Source organism: Falco punctatus, assembly GCF_963210335.1.
Source record: "Falco punctatus genome assembly, chromosome: 4".
NCBI lineage: Eukaryota > Metazoa > Chordata > Aves > Falconiformes > Falconidae > Falco > Falco punctatus.
In genome coordinates this window covers 87,293,863-87,319,105 of record NC_137583.1, presented here as the reverse complement: position 1 = coordinate 87,319,105, position 25,243 = coordinate 87,293,863, and the positions used below count along the sequence as shown (strand labels likewise).

General features: G+C 38.8%; 1 protein-coding gene across 1 annotated transcript in view; it reads right to left on the bottom strand.

Annotated features, from left to right (window-relative positions):
• The window catches only part of CNTNAP2 (contactin associated protein 2), a 1,227,711-nt gene that overhangs the window by 170,344 nt on the left and 1,032,124 nt on the right, over window positions 1-25,243 (bottom strand). The window contains exon 16 of the mRNA XM_080386067.1: window positions 14,488-14,615. Coding sequence (XP_080242193.1) covers window positions 14,488-14,615 — 128 coding nt within the window. The remainder of the gene's footprint in view (window positions 1-14,487; window positions 14,616-25,243) is intronic.

Here is a 25,243-nt window from a genome sequence, read left to right as displayed (position 1 = left end):
AGGTCAATTCTAACCTTCGCCATGTAGAAGCACAATGATCATCTTTTAGAATCTGAGTAACCTGAATGAAATGAAGGACTATGGTCAGATTTCTCTACCAGAATATATCTGGTACTTGGGGAAGTCCATCAGGATGATTAGTAAAAGGAACATGTTTTACAAAAACTGAATTAGAAGAGTTTGGCTGGGTTAGTTTAGATAAAACATTGAGAGCAGACAAAATGCACTTCATGAATGCATTTTGCAGGTACTGATTAGGAAGCAAGATGAATTTAAGCAAAAGATTAGTGTAGGTACAAGATCAAAAGGATACAGATTGGACATGAATTCATGCTGATTGCAAATTAGAAGTTGTTTTCTATCTACCTGAGGAGAGATGGACTGGAATACTTTTGCAGATAAGACACTTATACAATAGGATTTTGATAAATTTATGGAAGTGATTTGGGGAGAATTGATGGAAATAGGCAGTGCAGCTCCTGATATAAGTTCTTAGGTCTCTGGTTTCTTAGGATGTCCACAAGAGGTCAAACAGAGATTAGATTACTGTTTACAATGTAGATTGCACTGCTCGCACGGTACTGAGGATCAGGAAGGAACCAGGGTTATTTTCGTGTTGATGTTCCCTTCCTCTGAACACTACAGATTGGTGATTGCTTTACAAACACAAACACATCACGCTGAAGTCTCTCAGCTGCTTGGTGATGCTGTTGGCACCAGTTACAGAGAAGAGCCAAATGTGGAAAGACACCTTCCGTGTTGGTTGGGCTACTGCATCAGTAGTAGTTACCTGTTAGTGGGATTGTCCTGTACAACCCAGGAGAAGGAAACGCCTGACTTACAGTTCTTGACTCATGAAAACCAATAAGCATGTGATCTCTGCCCTTTCCATTGATTCAGTAGATATCATATATTTAACAAACATTCTAGGACCGAAGTACGTGATGTGTGAGGAAGGTCTGAGGGAGCTAGGTTTGCTTCTCCTGAGAAAGGCTTGGAGGGGAGCCAACGGCTGCCTTCACTGCCTGATGGGTAGTTCTAGAGAAGACAAATCCAGGCTTTTCTCAGAAGCGCAAAGCAAAAGATCAAGAGACAACAGTCACAAATTGCAATGCAGAAAATTCCCACTGGGTATAAGGAAAATATTTTCACAATTAGAGTGTTTAAGCACTGGAACAGGTTGCCCAGAGAGACGGCAGAAAAGACATCCTCAGAAATTTGCATAAAATTGAATAGAAAAGGCCATAAGCAACTTGGCTAGGGTTTGAAGTTAGCCCTGCTTTGAGCAGGAGATGGGACTGAATGATGTCCATAGGTCCCTTCCAGCCTAAATTAGCTTATGATTCTAAGCACTATTCTTCCAGCTGAGCTCAGTAACGCTTGCAAAATACCTTACATGACCCTTAAGAATTTGATGTCTTGATCTGGATGGTGAGAAAGATATAACACAATTTGCAACAACAGAATAAAATGTTCCTTTTTTTTCTGTGTCATCATCCAACAGATTTTCTGACTAGAAGTTGGCATATTCTCTGCTTTTGAAATATTGCTTTATTGTTGTGTTTGATATTGTTGGCTTCCATATGTCCTCCTCATCCCTCCTTTGGAAAATATTTTCAGTACAATGCAAAAGAATTGTATCAACTAAGGGCTAAAAAGAGAAAGAAATACAATAATGAAAGTCTATACATTTTTATTATTTAAAGGTTCAAACAGCTCATGGATTAAAGCAAAACCTCAACAAAACACCGTTTCTTTCTTGTTGCAGTGGGAAGTTGTTAACAAGTTGTGAACAAAGACACATCTATCTCTTAAATTTACAGCTTCAGATGCTGTTTCCATTTTTTTCAAATCCTGCCTATTGCTTTAAGCATCTTAATTTTATTTGGTTGCATCTTGGACTACTACAGATTTTATGAGACTGGGATAGCGGCAATGCAGTGTATGATAACAATCTTTTTATTTAATAACTGGCTGTCATTATGGGATCCCCAAGTTACCTTACGATATTACAGAGGAAAATCAGATTAGCCACCTGAAATACAGTGTGTGCACAGAGAACAGGGGAGAGCTCTCTCTACATGGTGATGTACAGAGATAAACTTCAGCATATGGATGGGTGGAATATCAGTTAACCATGTTATAATTAAAGCAGGACTGCAGCTACTGTAAGAATGCTTATTTTTAGTTTACAAAAGCAAAAGCTCGTAAGTCTCCATCTCAGCATAGGGAATTAATGTGCATTTCAAGAAAGGAAAGGAGTGTCCCTCCCATGAAGCAAATATGTCATTTAGTTACACATTTTCTAACAAAACCTTGTCATTGTTACAAAACCCGAAGCTTTTGGAAGTTTTGAAAGAAACTGCAAGTTTTTTGGCACTGTTCATGAAATGTAACTACACTGAGCTGATTGTTTTGAAAATTTTACTCTGATTTGGACATTTCAAAAAGTCTTTTAGTTCAAAACCGATCTATTTTTGAAATATAAACAGTGATGAAAAAGGCTTTTTTGTAATATGTTGAAAGTCAAAGTCCCAATGATATCCTTCCATCAATGGGAATTGGCTTGATAACCAACCTTTTCTGTTTCAAATGACTTCTTATGTTTTTCACTGTTGGTACGGCAAGTGGTTTTGAGAATTTTCTCTCATCTTGGGATCAGAAATTAAAGTATTTCCTGGGAAAATCCCTTCTCTACCATGTTTTCAGAATCATCTTAACTTTCCTGGATGATATCTTGCAAAATAGGGATCAAGTTTACTCCTCCCTGCCTCTGAAATATGAAGACACAATATCAGTTCATAACAATAAATTGTTTTAAATTTAACCTTGTAATAGCAAATCTAAAAAAAATGATAATCAGGTGAATGGGACACAGATATATGAACTGTGCTCTGCGGCTAATAACTGATTTACACTGATTTAGTTCCTCAGTTTTCAAAAGCAGAACTATTTGCAGTGATAAGGCAAAAATTGTACATCTGCAGAAGTTCATGAAACCAAAGGTAAATAATAAAATATAGATACAGTGTGCGTGTTAGAAATTGATAAGTAGAAAAAGGCCAAAAAGAAGATTTTGAAACTGTGAGTCACTATCGCCTCTCTTTCCATAACTGCTTCCCTGAAAGCTGTTCTCATGAAAAATATTGGTCCTCTGAATTAGACCAAATCAGATGTGCGGACGATTCTTCACAAATGAGAGTTGAAATACAGGCATATAAAAATGTTAGAATTTGCTGCTTAATATTGTAAAGTTGAAAGCTTCTGAAAGCTGAAAGATTCTGCAAGCTTAGCTAAGACTTTCGAAGTACAGATTACTGTAAGCTCCTAACAGTAAATGGGTAGAACTGCCTTGAATTTCTGTAATGAGAAAAAAAATACAATTTTGTAAAGTAAAGGATTTTCCACTCATCTCCTTTTAATTCTATCTGAGTTGATTCAAACGTAAAACCTTGAATAAAATTATCAGCGTTTTCAAATTTCTTCTTTTTTTTGCCAAGTAGGCACCTCAAAAAGATAAGTTTTTAGCACAGAAAAGAGGAATATATGAAGGGGAATTGGAACTTTTCCTCTGAAACTTGCTTTCTAAATACTGAATTTATGGCGCTTCACAGGCTGCAACTTTAATCTGGAATCCAGCATATTCAAACCCAGAAGTTGAATAGTGGAAGTCCTCTATGGCATCATCAATGGAAAAGGGAGTAGGTAGGCAATTCTGCGTATTTCTCTTACAGTTTTCTAGTGCTTCCCCCCCCAACATTTGCAATTTTTTCCATAGAAGAGAAAGGTCAGAAAGAAATGTTAAGAGATTAGAGAAAACAAATAGGAGGTTAATTCTTCCCATTGTATCTATTCTGCTTCTCTCAAGCTGTTGTACTAAAAGCTGCTCCTTCAGGCACCACATCATATATCTGCACAAAAAAATCCAGAATGGTGTGCTGTGAGAGAAGGATCAGGATAGATTCCTTTAGAAAATCCTGCGAAGCACTAAGCGGGATGTTGTGCATACACCAAATACTGTAAGAGAACTTGATGATGGGAGTGTTTTGAAGAGAAGCTGCTAGAATGCAGCCCTGCAATTAAAGCATGGGGAGAAGAGCCTGTGGGATGAGAAATCGTCATGAAGCACAGCCGTGACTGTGGAATTCATACCCAACCTTCCTTCGTATTCAACCACTGGATAGAGTAAGTTCAGCCATTTTAAAATCTTGTGTTAGACACCATTAGAGTTAACTTGGCTCCCCAGTACAGAGATCAATGCAAGTTTAACAAGCGTCGGGGGTCCCCAACTTCTTCTTCATGAGTTTCCCCACCTTGGTGGTTGGGCAGTTCTTAGTGTTAGCGAGTCACTTTGTGCTGTGTGCCAGGTGTTAGGCGCTGCAAAGTCAAACGAGATCCTGTATAACTGGCTATCCTCCATCCTGCTGCCACTCACTTAGCTATGTCTAAATGAGACTGCATTTGCATAACTTACGCATAGCAATGAACGAGACTGACCTCACTCTACCTCACCTTCAATCATTTTTTGCTTTTTTCTGCTCTTTCTGCTCTTCAAATGTCACTCAGTGCTGCAGGAATACACAGGCCAAAAGTGTTAAAGTGAGAAGGAGTTCCACCTAAAATATGAACATAGATAATTTCCTCCATTTTATACCTCATTTCTGAGATTATTCAGATATTCATGGAGTGAAATTTAAAGGTGACCGTCAATTTGTGCATGTAATTGACAGGATTCCAGCAGCTCCTCATTCCCCAGTTCAGTCTCAGGTTCTCCTAGTTCCTTACTGCTTGACCGACATCGCCTTCTCACTGGTCCTCCACGCGCTATGGGAATTGTTTCATCTTTTCATCCTTTGATTTTGTACCCTGCATAATTGCTTTTCTTACTTTGCTATAGGTATGGTAAGATACTAATATGCATTACAATCACATAGATGGTAAAATGTTTGAAATTATAATTAAAACATAACTTTAACAGGATTTGAGTTTAATATGAACAGCTACTGTGTGTCATCTGTCAGACTAATGACTCTTTCCTTAAATTCCCGAGGAATTTAGAGACAATACTTTACATGAAATGTTTCAGATGCTTCTTTTTTTGCATTAAAGATAAAATTATCCTGTAATATAATCATAATGATGAGGGGAGTTTGAATAAAATTAGCTCTTAATTGCATTTGAATTCTGTATCTGTGAAACATAAAGCTCGTAAATCCCCTATGGAGTTCACCATTTTTTTTCTTTTACAATTGGTTGGAGAATTGATCATGGGCATTGATTGCCCTATGTTTTCATTACTTCCAGAAAATATGTAAAAAGAGTAAAATTTATTATTGCTTTGAAATTTCAATGAACTGCCTTCTGTAGTTTATACCAACATATACATTTAGGTAGAACTGAAGGCAGTGAAAATTAATTAATACTAGGCAGGTCCATTTCTGTCTTAAACTAGGTAAAATGTCTCTCCCACCAACTGGTTTACAGTTCAGGATGAATCTGCGAAGTGTGGGGATGTAACTTGTGGCACCATATCACTCTAAATACCTAAATTCAGAAAAAGTAACTGGCAGGCAAGTATATAGTAAAGATGACAAGGATTAAATGCATTTCCCCTCAAAAGAGATACTCAGAGCATACTGTTTTCTTGTCCTTAAGGAAAAGTCTCCAGCAATGTAAATTGTATTCATAATGAAAACATGCACTAAATGAAAGTGTAATCTATACTATTTCCATATGCCACCAGTACGGGAAGAAGCAGCAGAAGTCTCACTCTTCTGAACCACTCAGACTCTACTAGATCTTGGCAAAGCCTGAAAAGAATGAAGGGGTCAAACTACATCAAGAGTCAATGCCTGCTGTTGAAAGGATGTGCCTTCTACATGTTCTAACAATTTCAGACCCATATAAAGGTTCCTTCTTTTTTTTATTTTTTTTTTTTTAAACTTTGGATTACTGATTTTCCTATGGCACAACCTTTGTAATGTATGGGGAGCTGGTTTTCCCAATATGCCAAAATTATGATTTTAACTCTACTGTTCCTTTATTCTTTTGCACTATTTGCAGGCATCCTGATGCTTCAGTCAGAAATAAAAAGACATGTCCTTCTAGGACGATGGTTAATTTTTATGTGATATCTACTTCTTCCTGCTCTATGAGATTAGGAGCACTCACGGCTAGCTTTTGCTTTCAGAAAGCAAACATAAGAAAACCTGACAGTGAGTGCGATGCATTAGAGAATATTCATATATAAGTCAATATGATATCTGTTAAAACTGGGTCACTTTACAAGGATTTATTCCATGAATACACTTGTACTCCAAGTTTGAACATGGTCATGTTATAAACCTTAGAAAAAGGTGTTCTACAATAGAAATGTTGACAGCTTATAGTGAGTGCATGAACACAGAAATCTAGAATCTTACAGATTTCTTGTTGGGTTTTCAAGATTATATAAAAGGAACCTTACATTCAGGATGGTATGTATAAAGAGCTCCCAAGGAAGCCACAGTGAATTACAATTCAATGAATTACGGTGCTCTAGAGACTATTTCCTCCCAGTTTTCTAGGCCAGAATGTCTGTTGTTGTACAAAAGCAAAGGAGTAGGAGAAAGGTATCTAGAATGATTAGCTCAGATGAAGTGTTGCCATGAAGAAGGAAAATAGTTTTTGGAACTTAAATAATTTTAGCCATACATATTCAAATGCTGTTGACACCACCTACCACCCCCCACCCTCCAAACCTCAACAATTCCAAGCTGATCTGCAATTCCAGAGATGTTTGGTCTTCTCGTTTTGGTACTGTCCACCATGGATCATCTAAGGGAGAGCTTATCTGGTTGAAAACTTACATAACAGTATGTTATAAATTAAACTCAAAGTTTTTTGGTTTACAACATCAGAGAATCACTTCTGAGTGTAGTTACAGTGCTGCTGAGAACTGATTGCAAACAAAAAAAGAATGACAAAACTACCAGCCAAAAACGTTAGAACTTGGAGCACTTTGCTGCTTAGGAAGGATACAAGGATATGTGTAAGAGAAGCCATGAGAGGACATACTCTAGCCTATGTCCACCTTCAAATCCCTTTGTATATTTCAGGGTGAGAGAGAAATGCCCTAAATTCATGTGAACAATGGAGGTTTTCCAGCTCCTATTTTCAGGCCAGGCAAAATTTGATTCCCATGGCCAGAAATGGCCTATACTTGTACGAGACAACTGGCCAGAGCTTGAGATTTCCTGGGAGGTGAGGAAAGTAGAGTCCTCTCAGGAACATCAAGGCACTGCAGGAGGGCATTCCAGCACCACCTGCTGCAGAAAACGTTTCTGCACAAATACAAAAATAAATTAACAACAGAAACAAAGTACGCAGTATGAAACAGGGTTAAAGGTGAAGAGAAAGGGGTAGACTTAACTATAGGGAATGATGCAATCAGATATTAAACAACTGTAAAAAAAGTTAATTTCTTGCCTTAGAAAGTTTGAGAGAGCTGACCTGGTGGGTAATTTTTTTTGTTGTGTCTCTGAGGAAGGTAACCACATATGAGGAATAATGACAGTAATTTGATTAACTGAACTGGATGGTCCCCACCCAAGGCAGACACTGTTATTTTATTGCCTTCAACAAAATCCACTGAAAAAATCAAACGAGTCTAAAATAGTCCTTCTTGTTTGTCAGCCTGCTTTAATTGAAAGGAAACTTTTCTTTCTCCTCTTTTGCTGGTAGCATCAGAAACACTGTCATAACCAGCGAGCACAATGTCCTGATGTTCTCTGAGTCAATCTGTATTCCACCTGAATTGCTCGAGATACAATCCAATGCAACACGTAAAGACATGCTGGGGTAATAGCTGTGGAAATTCAGCAGACAAATGTTTATGTTTATGTTAACTAAAGGCAGCTACAGCTACTGGGGAAAAAAAAGTTAAATTCTTGGATGGATCAAGTTTTGACCTGGATTTAATCTACTGAATGTATCATTGGACTGCAAAGTCAAGCAATTCGTAAAAATAAATAGATATAGATATATCTAGTCATGCAAGCAAAAAATAGGGAAATGTAGAAAAATTTAATTTTTGTTAGTTTTCTAACCTGAGTAGCAGAGAAGTACACACCTCAAATGGGAATTGCCTAAACTTCAGCTATGTAATCTCATCACACAAATTTCCAGTGGAATCATTGCTTCAGAAGTTTCAAACCCCAATTTTTTTTTCACACCTATTTATACATTTAAGAGGCCAGCTGCAAACACTCGGGCTTGTCTTTTTTTGTTTGTTTTGTTTTGTTTTTTGAGTGGGGGCTATCAATAATGCTAACTTTCATTTGAATCAGTGTTTTCACTTCCAGTAACTTGTAAGACAAGTCACTATATTACTGGAACACTGCCTAAAAGACAGTAGGAGTAAATTGCTTCTATTGAAATTCCAGTTGGATCTTTTACCAATTCAAATTTATTTATTTTTTTCTGGGATACTCTCCAGCTTACTTTACCTGCATATGTAACAGTAGCATCACTGCTGGTCTGAGTCAACACATTGTTCATCCTACTAGAGAGTTGACTTTGTTCATACGTTTCATGTGTTACTGAAAAGTGCAGTGCTATTTTTTTTCTGAAACTCAGGAGGTACCATTCAAACCCAAGTTTAAGATATTGAAAATGTCCTCAATTTGGAATGTAACGAAAATGGACTAAGCATGCAGATGAAACAATAGATTTATTTTTCATGACAAGTAACAGTTCTGAGTCACCAACCTGCACATGTGATGCATAAGGGGTAACTATATATGTATTATATATATATAAATACCAGTCTGTAGGCACTGACCCTGGCAGCGGCTGTCTGATTTAGGTATTTATAGAGTGGGTTTAATACAAACCCAGAGCCCCCCAAAATGCCCATGTCTGCACCACTGTCTGATTAAATAAGCCAACTCTACTGGAACCTTTGATAAGAAAGTACAAGAGTAAAGCCAAAAGCAATATTTGGAAGTGAAAGAAACAAAGCATCAGGTCATGAAAGGAGTAATGATGAGCCACGGTCAAAATCACTGACTAGAATAAGATTTCAAGGTATATTTCCCCTGAGAACACACACACAGTTCCACGCACACGCACACACAAAATCAATGCACTGATGTAAGAATCGTGTTTTGATTTGTCCCTGAATTTCTGTCATCTGTCAAGGGGACCTTTTTGTCTGTCACTGCAGGTCCTACATGAACAGGGCTGATACCAGTCTTTATGAGAACTTAGCTTAGAGAGAACCACAGTCAATGCAGCTGCTTCCTCCCCCACATTTTGAAGATTAAAAATAATAGAGGTAAAATACAAAGGCTGATTCGTGGCTCTGGAATTGAAGTCTTACTGGGAAAGTAAAAACTATATATCAGAGGAGATGGAAAAAACATAAATTTGAGCTGTGTAAAAACCATCTCCCCCTTAAATCTGCCTTTGCTGTAACAGAAATGGGACAAAAGGAAAAGAGACTCAAGGAGAAAGGCAAATCTAGAGCAGAATAGTCAGCCTGTTCCCCTCTGGACTTATAAAGAGCAGACACGACTCAAAATCCTTGGAAGTCGTTGTGAAAAGGATACTCTTATCAGGTTACAAATATAGAAGCTTTGAGAACACCAGTATTTTCCTAAGGGGGATGAAAAGAAAGTCTTGAAAAGGTGCCAAAAGTCACAAAAGTAATTTTGACTCAATATGATTATTTACGAAATCTCTGTAGCAATAGCCCCAACACAGTAAGCTAAGCTCTTCAGTTTGGTTTCAAAACAAATTACCAGATCCATTTTTGCAGCCTTGATCTACCACCTCAGGTTGAGCTTGGACAGAAAGGAAAACCCCAACATATGTGTGTCCTTCTTTAAAGGGAAAAAGCTCAGAGTGCCCTTTTGCTTTACAGTAGAATAACATAAAGGGATAGACAAGGTCTTTCTGTTACTGGTTGGACAAGGCCAAATGCAGTGGGGCTGAGGAATCCAGGTGCTGTTGCATTAGTATTAGTACAATTGTAATATATCTGTAAAGGGATTTTAAGTAGTCTCAAAGAACTTAACCTGAACAGTAAAGCTGATTAATTAATGTTCTATGTTGGCCCTTCTTTCTCGATCTGCACAAAACACAATCACTTGAGAAAAACAAGAGTAGTTTCCTTATCCAGTATTACTATGGAGTCTCAGGGCTGGTAAATGTCAAAGTTAGATCTGTGTTTTCCCTGTTTCCATTACAGTTCAGGTTAGAGGATCTTGAGAATCTGCTGATAAACTGCCACTGCCATTCTGTGAGCACAACGCTCGTACAGCAGCGGCCAGGAAGGACGGCTTTGCTTTAAGTCTGGGTAGACTTGACATTTGATAAATTCCTTGCTTGATCTTTGGATGCAATATGATGCCAAAACCCCCATTGCACCCATATCCTGGTTATGCACCTGCTCTCCGTAAAATTGGATAAGTCTGCTCTCCTGGTAGGTCACCACTTAAAAAAATCATTAAATATTTACATGGCATTCCTCAACACTAAATTAGCAAATGGAAAAGAGAAATCCGCGAAATTTCATCCAAGGTACAAGGCAGCCCCCAGGCAAGATTTATGGGATTTTTTCCACAATGACCAGATGAGTTTTCATCATTCTGGTAGAACACAGCAGCTTAAGTAGATCTTTAGAGGATAATAAAGGCCCTTTTTGCTGACTACTTTTCAGGATGCAAATAGTGTTTTGTGAGTGCAGTTAAATATGAAGAATACTTCTGGAACAGAAAGATGGATAATCATGCGTGGCCAAGTTTTCTGATTTTATTTCCAACAATAGCCACCATCCAAGCTTGCCCGGAGCAGCCTTAATCAGGTCATAAATCAGGGGAATAGAAAAATGAAATTGTCATTTGTGGGACCAAAATAAAATCTATATTTCTGAACGAAGAATCTAGTGATTTTTGCAATAGGAGAACAATTACGATTCTGCAATGTGTACTACATTCCTAATGTTCCTTGGTTCATGTCAAACAAATGGCACCAAGATGAATGGGTTTCAGATTTACTTCAGTCAGTCAATAGTGTAGGAACGGTCAATTGTTATGGCCCCAATTGAATGATTTTTTAAGAATTTGATGTGTATGGGAGGAAGGGAACTGCATGAGACAACAGGCATATTTTTGCTTTCTTTAATCCTCCTTGCCCTTGAAACAACAAGCTTTCAGCTGTCTGCTCTTGCGGACTGCAAATGCCAGTAGCTCTGCAGTACTCTTACAGTTCTCAGGTGCAGCTGTGACTGGGCCTGGGTGATGTAGCAGTGTCTCTAGATGTTAGACAGAAGTAGCTGTGAAGTGCATAGCAAATTAAACTGTGCTTCTGATGTAAGCATATGGCCCTTCATGTGCTGCTAAATGTCACTGGGCTGTGGGTTGATACATCACATGCCATGGACAACCCTCAGGGCAACATGAGATAAGTTGTCACAGTACTGGCAGGCTCTACAACCACAATGAGAAATCCAATGAGAAATTTACCTATTTAGGTAAAATTTTATTTGACTGGCTAGGCACTTTGACTTTTTCCCTCTTCCTTCCAATTAGATGAAAACTCTGTATTTCTCTGCAAGTCTTCATACCTCTTTTCATTTACCACCCTCAAAAATTAGACAATGATAACAACATACAAAACACATGCAACTGAACTCCTTGGGCTGTGATGAGAGTCAACTTCTTTAGTATTAATAATGTTGGTTTTGATGTACATAATACACCAAAAATGGATCAATTGGTTTTGAACACCCCGTTCCACAAATTCAGCAGTTTGGATTTTCCTTCCCTTTGGAACAAAAGCACAGAAACCTTGTTTTACACAAGCTGTGAGACAGTGTATAGGATCACGAAAGAATATGAAGGACAATGCTTAGTAAATGCAGTGGGAACATAAAACTGGAGCTTTTGCTAACTGCAAAGGACTGGGGTTTATATTATCTCCTCTGAGAAACCTTATAACAGCTTTTTGACAATAACATATAGCTATGGAAGTAAACTCAAACTTATTCATGGGCAAAGTTTTAAAACTACAAATCATACCTGTAATTTCAAACAAAAAAAATCAATTAATCACGATATTAGGAATACATCCATTAAGTTTCCCAAATAGCTGTGTCACTCGCACTCTAGTAAAGGCTACTCCCTGCTCAAATAAGGTTTCATTTATACTAATATTTAGAAATGGCTCATACTTTAGAGACTGATATTTCTAGCAACACTCAGATTCAGGATATGAGGAATACAGACACAAGAACATACTATTCATTATTTCTTAGTCATCAGTTGTAAGAGCCTATTATGAGAATGTTTATCAAACACAGCTGAGTAGCAAACACAAACTGACCTGTGATTAGTCAAACACCACAAATAAGCACCAAATAGGTGATGTGAAAGTTTGCAAACATCCCATGATATTTATTTCTTCTTCTTAGGCATCAGATTCATTAACAAAAGCTGGAGGGATCACTGGCGCAATCCAGAAAGACCACAAGCAGAAAAAGAGGCTAAGCGCTTCAGCTGGGTCCCTGAGCAATGGCAATGGGTTTTGGGGCACTGGACTGGGACCCAGAAAACTCTCGTATGTCCTTGTCCTGCTGGATGACCCTGAGTATGCGATTACCTCTCAGTTGAGATTAATTGCCCTACCTCAAGGCAGGGATAATCATAGAATAATTTAAGTTGGAAAAGACCTTTAGGATAATAAAGCCCAACCGTTAACCCAGCACTGCCAAGCCCACCACTAATCATGTCCCTAAGTCCTGCATCTATATGTTTTTTAAACACCTCCAGGGATGGTGACTCCACCACCTCCCTGGGCAGCCTGTTCCAATGCTTGGGCACCTTTTCAGTGAAGAATTTTTTTCTAACATCTGATCTAAACCTCCCCTGGTACAACTTGAGGTCATTTCCTCTTGTCCTGTCACTTGTTACCTGGAAGCAGAGACTGACCCCCGCTGCCTACAGCCCCTGTCAGGGAGCTGTAGGGAGCCGTCAGGTCTCCCCTGAGCCTCCTCCTTTCCAGGCTGAACAGCCCCAGTGCCCTCAGCCGCTCTCCATCAGCCTTGTGCCCCAGCCCCTTCCCCAGCCCCCTGTCCACCTCTGGACACACTGCAGCCCCTCGGTGTCTTTCTTGCAGTGAGGTGCCCAAAACTGAACACGGGATTCCAGGTGTGGCCCCACCAGTGCCGGGTACAGGGGGATGGTCACTGCCCTGGCCCTGCTGGCCACGCTGTTTTGGGTACAAGCCAGGATGCTGTTGGCTGCCTTGGCCACCTGGGCACACTGCTGGCTCATGTTCAGCCCCTGACATAATTCAGTAATGCAGACCTCCTTTGTAAAGTACTTAGGAACATGCAGATGGAGAGCACTGTAAAGCTGTAAAGTGGCAGAGGAGGAAAGGCAAACCACACTCATCCCTGTTGTGCCCTGTTAGATGTTGGATCGAAGCAGGTTGTTCAACCTGCATGTACTGTGCACACCCATTCGGTATTTCTACATCACTGCATCTCATAGGCTGACTTATCGTACTCTCCACCAGCACCTGAGGATGGGTTTTGTATTCCTTATAGACCATGCAAATATTAGTTACTGGAAATTAAACCAGGCAACCTTTCCTTACAGCACCTCTTATAACAGGAGGGCCTTCAAATACAGAGGACAGATCTAATGCGCATGACAACTTCAGAGAGTTTAAGCTTTTGAACTGTGGTTTAAAAGGGCCTTAAGCAGTTGCTCTGCCTGCGGCGATGAATTTCATCTTCTGAAATATAAACTAGATTGAAGGAAGAATACAATCCTCCTCACTCCACCTGTTTGGTTTGTTTTTTTTTTTTTTGCATGTGAGGTGGAAATTTATCCATTAAACTGACTTACTCTACGACCTGCTGACCACACTGGAGGATGTACACCTCCTACCAGCATGCAGCCTGGAACTCAGAGACTACCACTAAAAATCTCCCAATGTTTTACATGCAAACATCAAGCCCTGATATGGTTAACAGCTGATAACAATCTTGTCCAATTTTATACACCTGTAAACAGAATTCACGGCAACAAGTTTTGCCATCATGCTACTATTTATATCCCATAACCATAGCTTACAGTCACATGCACAGCAATGACAATGACACTGACAAAAGCATTCAACAGAAGCACAGATGGCGAGAGATGTTCTTATGCAACCTGTATTACTGCTTATATCTGCATAAACTTAGCTGAATAATCAAACTTGCTGCATTTACCATAAAATAAAAACAAATATCGATATTTTAAATGCAAACATGAGCCATTATATGTGCAGTTTCATAGACAAAATTTCTCAAATCACATCAAGCTTTCACAGAAAAAAAGTCTCTGAGTAGACAGACACTTCTCTGAATTTGTGTGGGGTGTGTACAAAGTTACCGATTTCCAATTTGGTTTGCTTTCTCCCCAAGAGTAAGTGGAAGAAACCCAGCCAACTTACGATCTCCTTGACAACGCACAGGCCCCACAGATATCTTGGCTTCAGACCCAGGCCGGTCAACGTCTCCAACCACTACCTGACTGACTGGTAGGTGCTCTTTGTATGACAACATCCCAGCATCTTTTCTCCTGTATCACAGAGAGAGAGAAAAACCAGAAAGCAATTGTGAAATTTATTACAATAATTTCCTCAATCATTGCTATTGTTCCATGAAATAAGCACCAAAAGAATGGGTAGGCAGCAATTACACCATTATAGTGTCACCATCTAAAAACATGTCTCAAACGATATCAGTTTGAGCAATAACAGTGCCTGTTTGCTGGAACACAGATGGATAGCAGCTCCTGTCAGCCTGGAACATAGAGGAGCAGCTTGCTTTGTGGCCAGCCCAGGACTCTGCTGGGCTTATGTGAGTCTCCCTGCCTCCCAGACTGACCAGCTCCATAGTAGCAGGTAACGCTTTGCCGTTGACCTCCTTGCTGATGTCTCCTGAGAGGGAAAAAGAGCCTAATGCTTCCTAGAAGTGTATCTTTTTTGCTTTGGTTGCTGCCAATTATTATCCTAATGATATGACTTCTGCATACCAAGGAAACACTGCTGCTTTTATATTTAACATTTTTAGTATTACATTAAATAAGAGAAACTAAAGACTAATTACCCCAAAAGGCTTGTCATCTTAGTCCTGTCAGTTCTCAGTGTCTAAGTCCAAAAAAGCCTAAACTTGTGAATCTAACTATGAGCACCAGGCTCAAACCCCGATTTAGTTAGCAAGCTCACTAAAATTAAATTTATAGTCATGCTTAAAAGCTCCTCATTTCAACTGCAGTGAGTAACCTGGTGCCTTTTCCATACCTAGACGGAATCACTATGCACAGTTATAACATTTTTCCTTTATCACTTCAAGAGCTGATTCCAGATGGCATGTTGCATATTGTTTCTTCCAAATAGAAAATAAAAAAACCCGAATTTAATTAGGTACCTCATCTCTCAGGTGTTGTTTTGGGTTTTTTTCCATAACAACATGGAAGGCCAAAAATAGCCACACAGGAAAAACCCGCGCCATATCTATAGTGTTAGGACTGCACTTTTTCACAGAAATCAAAGTAAGAGGAAGAAAAATAATCCATGTATTGCTCTCTTTTTTCTTCTTTCTTTTTGTCAGTACCTTGTCATGTAATTGAGTACCTAAAGCAAGCAACTTTTTGATCTAAAACTCAATTCCTTTGTTCAAAAACTACCATAGAATGAAGGATGAATGTGGATAACTGGCTAGCTGAAAAAGTTCACGTAGACATAGTCCAGCTGGCTGGACAAAAATGCACATTGCACTCAGCTTATCTGAAGTAAAGCAAAAATACACTGTCCTTGGCTGTTCTTGTTACACAATAACAGGAAGATTGCGGTCGGTAAAGAATGTTGCAGGTGGGAACAGATAACTATAGAAGAGAAACTAGGGGCGGGCTTGGTATTTAGGCAACTAACCAATAATGAGCTTAACTTTTGTAATATGTATGAGCTAATTATAACAAGGCATAAAAGATGACTGTAAGACACAATAAAGGAAGTCTGCTGATCACTCATATTGAGTGACTATGTCTTCCCTCCATCACGGCAGATGAATTCAGGATCTGGAAAAGTTACTGAAGTGTGACCATGCTTGTGACTTGTAAGGATCCCAGGAAACAAAAAGTCTTTTTCATCTATAACTTGGATGACTCCATGATCTGACTCACTAGATTGCTAACAACTGGGAAACACAGCAGGGATCTCCACAGTCTGTGGCGATGCCTGCAGTTTCCCAGTAGCATGGTACTGTTTTCCAGTAGCGTTTCCTGTCACCATCCTCACTGGGTCCATCGCAGCAGATGGAAGGCAAACCATTCTTTTTCAAAGAAGCACAACTGAAGTAATTAAGAAAACAACCGTCACATTTTTGAACAACAGTTCACTGGACTCAGGTCTGTTCTTTCTGATGATGAGAGTAATTGGAGATTTAACTACTAGAGTTTTTCAATCAGATGACTGTTTCCCTTAATCTGCATGCCCCTCCCCTGCAGAGCCCTTGCCTTCCCCTAGTCCATCGCATTGTGGAGCTCATCAACCCTCTCCGGGGTGACAAAGCTCTAGCAGGTGTCGTGCAGGTGAGGCTTCTCCAGGGCATTGCTAGGAAGGAGGGAACATGGGAGAGGGGAACCGCACAGGCTGCTCCTGCCGACTGTGCTCGGCTCTAGCAAACTGCCTTTCATCCAAACTGCAACGCCCTTTACAAAGGTATCGCATTCATCAATTTGGAACCAGGCGATATAAGGAAAGGGAGATTAAAGGACTTTCCCTTTAAGAAAGAAAAGGGTGAATAACAAAGGCAGGTATGTAGACCTAATCTTCCATCTCTGCTAAAGACCTGTATCCATGGGACCCACTCCCTTCTAATAGAGGATAAATGTAGGTCATCGCTTTCCTCTTTCTGAGATTTTCCTCTGAGACTGGCTTTCCCGGCTGATTGTTACTATTTCAAAGAATGCTTTCAAGATGGACATGTCTATTTAAAATAAAGGCTTCTTCAAAGAGTGGTATAAAGAAAACTATTGGCATTTCTCTTCTCGCCTTCCCCCTCTCACAAAGAGAGCTAATATTTCAGCTCCAAACAAGGATAGCAAAGGACAGTGCTTTTCCTGTCACCAGCAGCTTCTGTGAAGGAAATAAAAAGGAGCAGCAACAATTCTCTCCCTCTTTACTAGTCAGGTTTCTACTCATGTTAATATTCTATTTATGCTTTTAGTGATACTGTCACTCTAAAGCTGTTGCCATTTTCAGACTTAGCCTTATTTTCTGATAATCACTTATTTGTCTTGCCACTGCGGGAAATGCATTCTGCCCCAGGCAGAAGCTGTGGAGGGCTGGGAAAACTGGACTAAGAGCTGAGAAAACTGCACTGTCTGTTCTCCAGCAGAACCTGTGTAGTTCATTTGCTCTTAACAAAAAAAAAAACAAAAAAAAGGGATAATGATAGCTTTTGGCTCAGGCACGCACCAAAAAGATGAATACACTCAGGAGATGGAGTGGCTCTGTTATGCTTTTCTAAGGTACCAGTAGCTCCTCTGGACATACTAATCAGGGCCGACAAAGTCATAAAAGTTATAAACCAAGGGCTGATTATAAAGCTTGACTTTGTACTATGCACTTAGAAATTACCACAGCTGGAACACTCAGTTCAGCAAGTGATAATGCTTCTGCCAGTATTTAAAGACTTTGCACATTAAGAGGGTGGAGAAAGTCTCTGAAGTTTTTCCTCACCAAAGAAAAACCCCTTAAGAGAATAAAGATTGAATTCAGAGTGTGTCATATTCCTATTAATAGCCAAATGGGAGATGAATGAATCTGATCAAATCCTGTAATTATTACCACGAGATATTGATGAAATCTCTATGTAATTTTCTATTTCTAATTTCTTTTCCTATATAAAACAGTCTGTGAAGTGCTTCAGGGTGCCTTTGAATGAAAGCAGTAGATATTAGTGTAGGATTTATCATTGTTTTGATTACGATCATCTACTTACTCTTTATAGCCTTCTGTGGTATGTAAAAAAGAAATGCATTATGCATATATCAGCAAATGACATACTCGAAGTAATGATAAGATTCTGTATCACTATTTGTTTATATAATGCTTTCATACAACCAGACTTCTGTTACTGGAATAATTTATTTCCTCTGATTTGGTTAGACATCACTTAATTATTGGTCCAGTCCTACACAGGAAAACAGATAAAAAACATACTACAGGCAGGAATGGTCTTAATTTTAAAAGATAGTCTTACAGGAGCTGAAGAACTGGAATTGTTTTGAGAATTCATATAAAACACCTACTGGATTGAAATTGCTGTGTTCAACGCATATTATGTATTTATTAGCAGCAGTCTGAAGAATACAAACTCCCAAGTATTTCCATTTCAAAAGCATACAATTGTCCACCTCTCACAAGACCAGTCTTTTTACTATGCAAGCACCTCTAATGTAATCCCTGAATTTCCATAATATGTCTGAGGGAGGTATAAAACAGTTCAGTCCAGCTAGTATCTGCAAATGAATGTCTGTAAAAAAGATCATGAAGGGTATGGATGTGCCAAGTATTAGTATTTTCTCCCTTCCAAAAATATCTGGCAAGAATTTTATTTATATTAGAACTGTTAAGAAGAGCTAATATTACAGAGACTTTAATGAACAATGCAATTTTGGCAGCAGACTTAATAATCTGGAAGTGAGTTACTTGGAAATAAGCAAGCTTTAATTAGCAGGATTAAAACCAGAGCAAGCAAAAACTAGGATTAAAGCAGAAGTAGCAAACTTTTGAAAGGCTTTGTAAAATTTAGTTAACTTTTTTACGTACATACTATGCAGCACAAAAGCCATACTTCTAGGTTCAGCCTGTTCTCAGGGCTCTGTCCTTCTTAGGAATTGTAAACTGCCAACAAACTCTAGGCTAAAAACATATTTACACTTCAATTTGCTGTTCTCAGGGATTCTTACAGATCTCGTCCCTTTCCCACAGGTGTTGTCACCTCAGTTACCCTTATACATTAAGCTGGAGCTAATGACTTACCCTTGATTTGTCTGCCAAGGGGTATTACAGAAAATTTCTCATTATTATACAGGATCATATAAACTGACAGAGTCATAACTCAATTCAAGTTTTTTTCCACGCTGCCATTGGAAGGGCTGAGGTCCTATGAAGTATGTTCTCATATTCCTAACAGCAAAAGGAGAAGTCTGAACTCTTACAATTAAGACTAATCTTAAGGCAGTGAAGCTTCTTCTTTAGCACACTGGTAAAAAAAAAAAACCAAAACGAGAAAGTGCCACCAACCTTGAGCAACATGCACTTCATTATGATGTATCAGGTGTTTTGGTTGGGTAAGCAAAGCTTATGTGCAGGTACAACTATCAGCTATGTGCTAACAAGGGTTTGCAAGAGGTCTGTTTCAGTAGAAAATGCAGAAGTAAAACAGGCAAGCAGTCTGGTTTGGGGTTTTGTTTTTTCTGGTTTTGGTTTTTTTTTTTGTTTGGTTTTTTTTGTGTGTGTGTGTGTGTTTGGGTTTTTTTGTTTTGTTTTGTTTTTTTTGAGTGCGCTCACCTCCTGAAAATCTAAACTATATGATGAAAGACCACTTAATCCCAGCACCAAATTACTCACATAAGCAAGTCCATCCTTTGACTTCCATTAGTAAAGCTAACATACATCAAAGACATGAAGCTGATGGTACAGCAGACATAAGTAATCCTTGTTCAGAAATTATGAAAGATGGACGAGATTAGATTAATTTAATACACAGCATCATATTCACAAATAGTTCCACCAGAAGAATGATCAACACATTTACAATACCCTCAATGACAATGAACCCTACAAAAGAAACGCTGGAATTTGCATTTAGCAGAAGTCACTTAAGTTACTTCCAGGAACTTCAAACCTTCTTTGAAGAGTGTACCAGTTTAAAATAGCCATGCAAAGACATGTTTAATTCACGCTTTTTTCCTGGGATTGAGGCTTAGATCTCCTTTTTCACTTTACACAGTCTATCCCTTTCCTGACCTTTAAGATGAAAAAAAAATTAGAATTACATTAGGAAATTTGCTCCTTTGGACACCTCTCAAATTTTATAATCCCATAACACCAATCGTTTTAATTAAACACAGGTTAATTTGAATTATTACAAACATCCTTATGAGGATTGTATGATTTAATTGTGATTTGAAAATGAATACTTCATAAGGTATACAGTATATAATTCCAAGACTTGCTAATAAAACCCCTGTTTTTCAAAAAAAGTTTGTAACATCTTGATTATTTACTTTTGTTTACAAAAAACTTAAACCACCACACGTCTTCCAAAGACAGTGTGTAAAAAACGCTTTCCAGTAGGACCAGGCACGTGGGATTACACTGAACAATTTAAGATGCCTGATGCTGAAATTGTACCACCAAGCAGTTTGGTGAGACCTTCTGAGTGAAGAAGTTGGAAGCCTGCTCCACTTCTTCCCTTTTCTCCACTTGGCAAGAGATGAGAGACAGAAATCTCTGGCAACTCAGAAGGAACCCTGAAGTCCAGAAGACGCATCAATGCTATCACGGCACTTTCTGATTCCATGTGTGCTAGAGAGATGAAGCAAGATACGTTGAGAAACTGGGGAGAAATGCCTCATTTCAAAAATCCATTGGGAAGTAGACAGGGGTGGTTTAGACTGGCTCTACAGTGCTCTTGCCTGAAAGGGCTTCTCAACTTTCCTCTCAAGCAGGAGTTTGTGAGAAATTTAATAACTACAGCAAAAGGTGAATAATGGAGATAGCAGACTGGGCTCTGCTTTCTTTTGAACAATATGGATCTATTTCAGGGGAAAATCTGCCTTCTCTGAGTATTTGCTCGTGTTCTCCTTCCAACAAAACAGTGCAGACGGAAGGTCTCTCCTTCAAGCAGAGCAGCTCCTCTTACGAACTTCATTTCTTCAGTGTTCCTTCCCAGAAAAAAAAAGAATTGTGGGGCTCCTCTTCATTTTGGGTCCAGCAGCTTCTCTGACCCTACTGTTATTTTTTTTTTTACCTCCAAACAAAGATCTTTTAAGAATGGAATCTAGTAACTCCACCATGCTGTAACTGATCTCCACCACCTCTTGATCCTTGCATCTGACAATTTTCAGTTCCAGTTTGAATTTTTTTTAAGTAGGAGAGGGAAGTGTGTGGCATTTCCTTTGGGAGAAATACTGAATCTCCTATTGGGATATCCCTTCCACCTTGGGTGACTATGGAGGCACGAGTACCTGGGATGCAGCTGAGGCCAAAACAAGAAAACAGTTGTGTGGACCTAGAGCTGAAATGGGATGGTACAAGGATTTCCAAGAAAAATTGACACTGGAAAGGGCAAATAGCTTGCTCAAAAAAACTTTGTTTAAAGTTAGTTAAAAATGTCACTTGGCATTTTCAAAGCAGTAGGATTCTTTTATCTCAAAATATTTCAAAATTAAAAGTATCTTTGGAAAAATAATAGTTGATAAAACCAAAAAAGTTTTCTAGTCATCCTTAGAAACTTTTAAATGCTTTGTTTTACAACAGAAACCTAAAAAAACCTGTTCTCAACAGGTGTAATCAAATGGACAATAAATTAAACATTCCATTCAACTATTCAGCATGCCCCAGGAAGTTATATGTCTTTCTTCCTAATCACTTTGACCAAGAGAAACCTGTTTCCATGATCCATTCACATATGCTGAAGCTTCCCATGAAATAGTAAGCTACCTTAGCTCCGAGGGAAGAAAATCATGAAGGACTGTACTGCATACTACCACCTGTTTCAAAAATTCTCTAATTTAAAATCCCAAGCACTTTTAATTACATTTAATTGCATTTTTGTACATCTGAATGCACTATAGTAATGGTGACATTTGACTGTGTGTACACTAAAAGCTGTTGCCTAATGAGATGTGTGGGTTTTAATATCTGTGTTATTGAATATACTATTGCAAGATCTATGCAGATAAATGATGAATTATTTGCATTTATCTGTTCTGCTAACTCTCCACAAGCCTTTGGATCATACCCTATCAAACTATCAGACCAAATGTGCTTCTGGCTGGATTTTTAAGGCACAAGGATCTGTATTGGAGGAAATATTAAAAATCTCAGAGCAGCAGCGCAGAGGCTTCATTTCTTGGAGTTCTTGACAACTTTGACAGTTTTATTTCACATGACTGAAAGAGCTAAATAAAAATAATTGAGTATGGCATGACAAAATAACAGATGGCTATATTTAATGCTGACTTCAGCCCCTATATGCCTGTTGAGTTCAATAAGGTACTAAAGTGCATAACTTAGTGTTGAATGAGGTCCAGAAAACTTAATGAAGTATGGGACTTACTGCACCTAGAAAATTTCAGTGAAACCCAATTGTATAAACATCTACCATTGATCCTACCCTCTCACCAGCACTTCCTGTAGCATTCATCCTTATATCCATCACATCTATGCATATACCTCACACAGCAATGAAACAAACCTACGCTTGGCACAAAAGCACCATGGGGAACATAAAGGTGCTGTGATTCAGTTTACCTCTTCAGTTGCTTGTATAGCAGTGACAACAAATATTTGGGGAAAAAAATCTAGGTTGTTCACACCTTGGAACAGAGTGCTTGATTAGGTAACCTTACAAAATCTCCCTGATACACGTGATAAGTATGCCCACAGAAGAGCAGCAAAGCTGGTGGAGGGGCTGGAGCACAAGTCTGATAAGGAGTAGCTGAGGCAACTGGGGGTGTTTACCCTGGAGAAGAGGAGGCTCAGGGGGGACCTTCTCACTCTCTACAGCCGTCTGACAGGGGCTGTAGGCAGTGGGGTCAGTCTTTTCTCCCAGGTAACAAGCGATAGGATGAGAGGAAACAGCCTTAAGCTGCACCAGGGGAGGTTTAGATTGGACATTAGGAAACACTGCTTCACTGAAAGGGTGCCCAAGCACTGGAACAGGCTGCCCAGGGAGGTGGCTGAGTCACCATTGCTGGACGTATTTAAAAGTCACGTAGATGTGGCACTTAGGGACATGGTTTAGCGGTGGATTTGGCAGTGCTGGGTTAATGGTTGGACTCGATGACCCTAAAGGTCTTTTCTAACTTAAATGATTCTATGCATCTGTAAGTAGGTTGTTTCGGTCTTCCAAATTTGTATCTCCTGCTAGCATTTTTGATGCTTATCCTCCCCTTTGTCTTTTTATGCCAAACTATTGCTTCATTTGGGCTTGTTTATTCTTAATGTAAATGATATCTGAGCCCTTTCAGCCTTACTTTTGGGCTTCTGTAAAACAGAGTTTGTTAATAAGAATAAAGCTGACTTACGTGAAAAATGTGGTATTCAAGTATGTTGGATTCTCCTCCCTGTAAGAAATTACACTTATCCTACTTCCATATCACAGGTGACATTTTGGAAGACACAGACAAATTATGTTACTTGCTAGATACCATGTGGAAAATAAGCATACCAGCATCCTTCTTCTAAATAATAAACTAAGTAGCCAATAGAGACAGAAGATGGGAAAAGAAGTAATGTCATATACTATTAAAAGTAAAATGCCAAGCAAAGTTTCTATTCAGCTATTTATTTCCTTTCTGTAAAGGCCCCAATCACGTCTGCACTGATTTTTAAGAAAACTTAGGTATTTGAGCTTATTTTTCAGTAAGATCTTTCTATTCTGACTGACCTCAACTTTTAATAGTAACAACTACATCTTACTTTCTGTATCTATAATCAGTTCTTATTCTTGAAATACTGGGTTTTTTTATGGTGTTATACATGACCTGCTAATTATCTGCCCTCGGAAGACCTCAGCTTGCTTATGGTCCTTAGAGGTAACTATGACATCACACTTGAATTTCGTCTCCAGTCTCAGCCCCAGAAGATTTCTTCCCATTTGACTTTCTTGGAAATATGTGGAAGAAGACAAACCCACAACAGTGATGCTTCTCTCAAAGGGGCACTTACCCCAGTAGGACAGATGACCAGTTTTTTTAGTCTATATTATGTACTGCACAGTTTGTCCATCTGTAGCTCCTTACTCAGCATAAGGATTTCTTAGCCTACTGCTGTTCATAGTTGGAATTGGAGACCATGCAAATTATTTTTTTTTCTTTTGGCTTACTTAATAAATAGAAAAAATGTTTCTAACTGTAAAATTAATAGTAAAACTGGTCTGAAAACAAATTCTGCATTTAAGCAATTTTCCTAATTGCTTAAAAACATCTCTCAGTACAGTGAAGTCATCAGTTTCATAGTTTTTTGATGTCATCGTCTGTTTGGTTTAAACTATGAAAGGTAGATGCCTTAAATTATCCTGGAACTGGTAAGGAGGTGAAGAGCAAACAGCTATTTCAAACATCATGCATACCAAAGCCAAATGGAAGAAGAAATTTGTAGGGGCCATTGTTAAAAAAATCTAAACAAAATACAACAAAAAATCTTAAAGGATTATCTACAAATTGTGCTATAAACACAATGAATGATATTGCTACATCTACTGAGGAAGGGGAGTGGGGCCTATTATCATGAAAGCGCTCTAGTTAGAAGAAGAATTAAATATCCCGCTACAAAATGTTTTAAATGTACCCCCATTCATCAGAAATAATTACCTAAAACTGAATGCTCCAAGATATTCAAGCACATTTAAAGCAATGGTGCAGCACAGAGGTAATTAACAGATGTCTTTTTCCATTATGCAAACACTTGGCTATAAAGCACAAGCAAACCATGGATACTTGTCACTTTCCCCCTGCTTGTAAACATGCACAAATGTCTCTCAGAATTGATTTCATCTCAGTTAGGTTACTTTTTTAGTGCTTTTGCTAAAAGGACTGATCACCTTGTTTTGCAATGATAAGCAACTTTATCCACAGGTTGACTTCTTTATAGTCTTTTCAAGTTTTTGTAATACCCTTAACTCTTGTCTACATGCATGTATATCCACAGACATGTATTGCAATAACAGGGGAAAGGAGAAAAGATACTAAACAAGGAAGTTTTAAAAAAATGGTATTCCTGCAATGTGTACAACTGCGGGACTGTAGCTAGAGATTCTCTCACTGAATTTACTCAAAGCATTATGAGTGGCTGAGATTAGGACCTGAGCTACAGGGAAGGTATGGCATGCTGTACTTCTTGCTAAACACTAGGCCAAATGGAGGTGCCCTTGTTTAGAAAAATCTGGTTTGCTGCACTGACTGTG